Source organism: Nematolebias whitei, chromosome 14, assembly GCF_014905685.2.
Source record: "Nematolebias whitei isolate Nwh7 chromosome 14, NemWhi1, whole genome shotgun sequence".
Lineage (NCBI taxonomy): Eukaryota > Metazoa > Chordata > Actinopteri > Cyprinodontiformes > Rivulidae > Nematolebias > Nematolebias whitei.
The window spans coordinates 25,227,749-25,234,016 of NC_056511.1; the positions used below are offsets into that span (position 1 = coordinate 25,227,749).

At 43.1% G+C, this 6,268-nt stretch overlaps 1 protein-coding gene across 1 annotated transcript in view; it reads left to right on the plus strand.

Annotated features, from left to right (window-relative positions):
- The window catches only part of LOC119420608 (RNA-binding protein Nova-1), a 189,525-nt gene that overhangs the window by 174,637 nt on the left and 8,620 nt on the right, over positions 1-6,268 (plus strand). Inside the window, exon 3 of the mRNA XM_037688024.1 lies at positions 781-947. Within this exon, the coding sequence (XP_037543952.1) occupies positions 781-947 (167 nt within the window). The remainder of the gene's footprint in view (positions 1-780; positions 948-6,268) is intronic.

The window sequence follows — 6,268 nt, forward strand, 5'->3', positions numbered from 1 at the left end:
CTTTTTTAGATTTTTCTACCTGGATTATTGAGCATGCATCAGGATATGAGCAATAAATGTTTTTCTTCAGGTGGTCTCTTACATTTACACATCTGAGTTGGTCTGTAGGAGAAATGAAACTTTTATCTTGGATGGTTCTCAGATTCCGACTGACAAAACCCATCATAAACATTTAACAATCTTACAAAAAAAGTCAGATGCTACCAACAACATCACAGGAAACAAAACATGGAGTGCAGTAAAAAAGTGTGTCAAGTCAAGTCAACTTTACTTATAGAGCACATTTAAAACAGAACCTGTTATCAAAGTGCTTAACAACAACAACAACTAGCAATGAGTAAAATTAAAGAGAGAAAACTATATATATACACACAATACACTAATAATAATAACTGAAGAATTAATAAAAAGCATTTAAAACTTTCACTGTTGCATCACCTTGTTTTCACCATTCAGACCATTCACCATGGCAACTGGATGCCAGTTGGATTGTTAATGTGGGTGTAGAAAGAAGCCTGAAGAAAGAACAAATGTGTTTAGTCAATTAACACTGCAAGGCAAGGACAGACTCAGCTACACACGATGATGTTACATTACTGAGAAGGAATCCCCCCATCCATCCCTCATGACAGAGTGTTCAGTCTTCCAGTTGTACCTCCTGATGCTGATGACCAGTTGTTATTACGGTGTAGATAACTAGCCTCAAACAAACTGCTCAGATGTGAATCCACTCAAAGTGATTCATCAGTGCTGTGCCCTCTTCTTTCTCTCTCATCACAGGAACAACAGAACGAGTATGTCTCATACAAGGTACCGTCGAAGCTCTCAACAGTGTCCACAACTTTATCGCAGAGAAAGTCCGTGAGATGCCCCAGAGCGCCCAGAAACCAGAACCAGTCAGCATACTGCAGCCACAGACCACAGTTAACCCAGATCGGGTCAAACAGGTTAGAATTTGTCCAGTCAATGGTGTCATTTTACCTGAAAGAGCTGCTGGATTCCAACAAGATTTCCAATGTCCAAGCTACATATGTTCTTTAGACATGGGACAACTTAGGCTCCAACACTGGTGGTTCCAAAGTCTTTGTTAGTTGAAAATTCTGTCTTAGACATAATGAAAGAAATTAATCAAGTTAATTACAGGCCATTTAATTAATATTGATTAATCAAATTTTATTTGCATGTTTATCAAATAACTAAATTTGTCACGATAGGTGAAGATTGTCTGATCTGATCAGTTCTGACTGGCGGCTGAATCAATGAATAAATATGAATGTTTCTGTGCAGCAGTGTCTTTTTTAATCAAGTAACATTTCTCCCTAGAAAAAAAGTATAAACCATCCATCCATCCATTATCTTCCGCTTGTTCCGAAGTTGGGTCGCAGGGGCAGCAGCTTGAGCAGGGAGGCCCAGACATCTCTTTCCACAGCCACCTCTTCTAGGTCTTTTGAGGGGACCCCAAGGTGTTATCAGGCCAACCAAGAAACATCTTCTCTCCAGTGTGTCCTGGGTCTTCCTCAGTGTCTCCTCCCAGTCGAACATGTCCGAAGCACCTCCCTGGGGAGACGCCCAGGGATCATCCTTACTGCCCAAAGCACCTCAACTGGCTCCTCTCGATGTGGAGGAGCCGTGGTTCTACTCCGAGTCTCTCCTGATAACTGAACTTCTCACCCTATCTCTAAGGGAGAGTCCAGATACCTTGCGGGGGAAACTCATTTCAGCCACCTGTGTCTGCAACCAAATTATTTCAGTCAGTATCCAGAGCTCATGACCATAGGTGAGGGCAGGAACGTAGACTGACCGGTAAACAGAGAGCCTTGCCTTACAGCTCAGCTCCCTCTTTACCTCAATGGACTGGTAAAGAGTCCTAAATACTGCAGATGCTGCACCAATCCATCTACCAATCTCATGTTTCATTCTTCCCTCACTCGTGAACAAAACCCTGAGATACTTGAACTCCTCTACTTGAGGCAAAACCTCACCATTGACCTGAAGAGAGCAGAGAATAAAGAACCTTGAAAATATATTGACAGTCTAAAAAATGTAAATCTGGTCCTCTGGACATTCAAAAAACAAAGCAACAAAAAAAAAAAAAAAAAAAAAAATGTAGAAACGTTTCGTCTTTCATCCGAAAGACTTCCTCAGTCTGAGGTGCTGTATTCAGCTCAGTCTTATAAATAGCACCTTCTCAGAGTGGATAAACCAGTTTTGCTGCTGAAAACCAAAACCAGCTGCTCACATGATCAAGAAGGACCATCAGCCTAACAATGGATCATTAGCACACTGATGGCTGTTTACTATTCACAGGAAGCTGAGTGATACTAGCAATAACAGCATTGTAAGAGGGGGACAGTTGAACCCGGAGGCCTCCACCCCTGTTTAATGATGGACGATTTCTTTTCGCAAAGATGGCCTCCTTTACTCCTCTCTCAAACCATCATTCCTCTCTATTCAGGATGTGAACATGTTCATCCCTGACCGAGTGCCACTGGCCTGGAGATTAGTGTATACCGCAGAGTCCTGGCCTGATGGTGTTGCTCTTCTGTGCTGGGCCATCCTTTTGTCCAGTGGTTGTTTAGTTTCCCCAATGTAAGACTGATCACAGCCCTCCTGACACTGAACAGCATACACAATATTACTCTGTTTGTGCCGGGGGACTGGATCTTTGGGATGAACCAGTCTTTGCCGTAATGTATTTTGGGGTTTAAAGCCACTGGGACGTTGTGTTTAGAAAATAAACGTCTCAGTTTATTTGATACTCCCGCAACATACAGAATGACCACTGGTCTGGGTCTGGGTTCCTCCTTTTCACCTGATGGCTGACTGGAGTCCTGTTTGGGTTTCTTCTCTGCTTTCAGGAAGGCCCAGTTAGAATAACCACATTGCTCTAGAGCCTGTCTTGTGTGGGATTTCGCCTTCTGCCTGGCTCCAGGTTAGTGGGGACGCTGTCTGCTCTGTGGTACAGAGTCCTTGATTACTCCTAACTTGTGCTGCAAAGGGTGATGGGAGTCAAACTGCAAATAGTGGTCTGTGTGGGTGGGTTTGTGGTACAACTCAGTTTGCAAATGTCCTCTATCAGAGACTGAGACCTCACAAACCAAGAAAGCCAACCTGCCATATTTTACATCTTCTCGTGTGAACTTGATGTATTTATCCACAGAGTTGATGTGGTCATTAAAATGTTGGACTTTTGAGATTTAATTTTAACCCAGGTGTCATCAACATACCTGAACCAATGACTTGATGGTGTCCCTGAAAAAGACGTCAAGGCTCTCTTTTCTACCTCCTCAATGAACAGGTTGGCAACAATAAGAGAAACTGGAGACCCCATAGCACACCCATGCTTCTGCCTATAATATTGCTCCCCATATGAAGTAGGTTGACTGAAGGCACAGTTTCAAGAGTTGACACAGTTGTTCTGTGGAAAGTGTGGTCCTGCTGCTCAGAGTGGTGCCTGATTTTAATCTTAAACTGTCCACCTCTACTTCATCATCAACAGGAATGCATGTAAAGAGTAATGTGACATCAAAAGAGACCTTTGTTTCATCAGTCTCCATGATGACATCCCTCACCTTATCCACAAAGTCCATGGTATTCTGTATGTGGTATTCTGAGCTGCCAACTAAAGGGATGAGTACAGACACCAGATATTTGGAAACATTGTAAGTGACAGAGTTAATCATGCTAACAATTGGTCTTAAAGGTACACCTTGTTTGTAGATTTTAGGTAAACCATACAGACTAGGTGTGGCCTCCCCTGGGTACAGTCTGTGGTACAGAAAACGGTCTATAGCCTTGTCCTGCTCCAAATTTTTCAGGCAATCTATCAACTTCTTCTTGTAACCACTTCCTGGATCTCTTTTCAGAGGTTCATAAGTGGTTAAATCACTAAGGAGTGTCATAACTTTCTCATGATCGTCTTTCTGGTTCAAAATCACTGTGCAACTTCCTTTGTCTGCTAGGAGAAAGATCATGTTTTTGTCCTTGCTAAGAGTGGTGAGTGTATCCCTCTCCTCTCTACTGATGTTGGAAGGTGGTGGTTTGGCATTGCTGAGGCAGGCTGAAACTTTCATTCTGAGTTGTTCTGCTTCACCCTCTTTAATTTTGTTGTTGCGGATGGCTGAGTCTGTGGCTATGATCATCTCCATCAGAGGAATTCTACTTGGTGCAACCGCAAAGTTCAGTCCCCTGACAAGAATCTCTGTCTCCAGCTGGGTGAGCTGTCTGTAAGATAAATTCTTCACCCACTATTTTGTCTCCCTGGCATGTAATTGACTACTGGAGTATTGTCTTACACTGAATGTGTTGTTATTGGAATTATGATGGTGTTGCTGAGTTATTAGCAAGTTAAACTTGTTTTGTTGTTGAGTGTTGGACTTGACATGCTGTGCTAAGCATGCCTGTTCTGTACAGTCCATCACTTGCTGAATTGTGGTCTGATCTAGGCATGCTGTTCGTTTTTGTTTAATGTGCTCTTCTTTGTCCTTCAAGGCCTCAATAGTAAAATTGGTCTGTCTCACCTTCACCATTCAGCAGCTGGGTCTGTGCCTTCTGAAGGATCTTGCTTGCCCGGTGCCACTTTAACAAGTGATGAACTGTACAGATCAGGCACGCTTAGCAGTGGTCACTCGTTCAGAGTTGAAGATGTTCACATCCTTGATAGAAAGTAATGATGGTGAGAGGAATGATGGTTTGAGAGAGGAGTCATCTTTGTGACAATAAACCGTCCGTCATTAAACAGGGGTGTAGGCCTCCGTGTTCAGCTGTCCCCCTCTTAAGGTGCATTCACACCTGATAGTCTGGTAGACTCGGTTTGGTTGGGGACCAATATTCATAACATTTATTTACATTTGAGCTGGTGCGTTTGCATTCACACTGCACTGTGCAGTCGAGCCAACCTGTTGAACCAACCTATTCCCCCGCTCGCCTGTGGGGGGCGCTACAACAAGAACTACTGAAAGAAACAACACAAAAACCTCTGAAGACGCTTCTTCTTCTTCTGGAAATAAAAACAAAATCGAAGTGGCATCAAGTTTTAGCAATTTTAGGAGTTATATTTTGTCATTTTCCAAAAATGGACTCGGCATGAGTGGAAGATGAGGCAAAAGACCATGGAGAATATTGTTTTTCACACAAGGCAGCTGACGGCTCCATATAAGGTAAGAGAAATGCGTGTTTGTTTGCCCTGCGCTATACTCCACTTCTTGCTTGTGGAGCGGGGCCCGGTCTGTTTATATTTCACACTGTACACGAACTGCGCTGGAGTTCTCTTCTACCGAACCGAGACCTAGGTTTTAGCCCGGGCCAGAGTTCACCTTTTTGTTCCATGACAGAGTTCGATGGCACGTTCACACCTCCCCAAACGAACCGGACTTTCTAGGAAAACGAACTAGAGTTCGATTAAAGTGGACTAAACAGGGCTGGTGTGAATGCACCCTTACAATGCTGTTATTGCTAGTATCACTCAGCCCTCTGTGAATAGCAAGCAGCCATCAGGGTGCTAATGATTCATTGTTAGGCTGATGGTCCTCCTTGATCATGTGAACAGCTAGTTTTGGCTGTCAGCAGCAAACTGGTTGATCCACTTATGATAAGGTGCTATTTATAAGACTGAGCTGAATACAGCACCTCAGAGTGAAGACGTCTTTCAGATGAAAGACGAAACGTTTCAACATTTTTTTTTGTTTGTTTGTGTTTTGAACGTCCAGAGGACCTGACTTAACTTTTTTAGAGAAGAAATTAAACATTTCAGAAAAAAAAAAAGTTTACATAGTTTTCAAATCCCAGCCTGTGGCCTTTCTGGGTGGAGTTTCAATGTTCTCTCCATGCGTAGGTTTTCTCCGTTTACTTCGGTCTCCTTTCAAAACATGCATGTTAGTCTGATTGGTTGCTCTGCATTATCCCTAAGTGAGAGTGAGAGAGGGAATAGTTGTTTGTATCTATATGTGTCCCTGTGATGGGCTTGCGACCTGTCCACCCCGCCCCTCACACAATGATTGCCAGACATGGGCACCGACGACCCCTGTGACCCAAAATGGAAGAAGTGGGTAAAAGATAATGGATGGATGGATGGATGGATGGATGGATGGATAATGGATGTATGGATTCTAGTTGGATGGATGATGGATGTATGGATGGATGAATGGATGCATGATGGATGGATAATGTATAGATGGATGGATGATAGATTGATGGATTGATGGATGGATGATGGATGGATAGATGTATGATGAATGGATGCTGGATGATGGATGAATGATGGACAGAT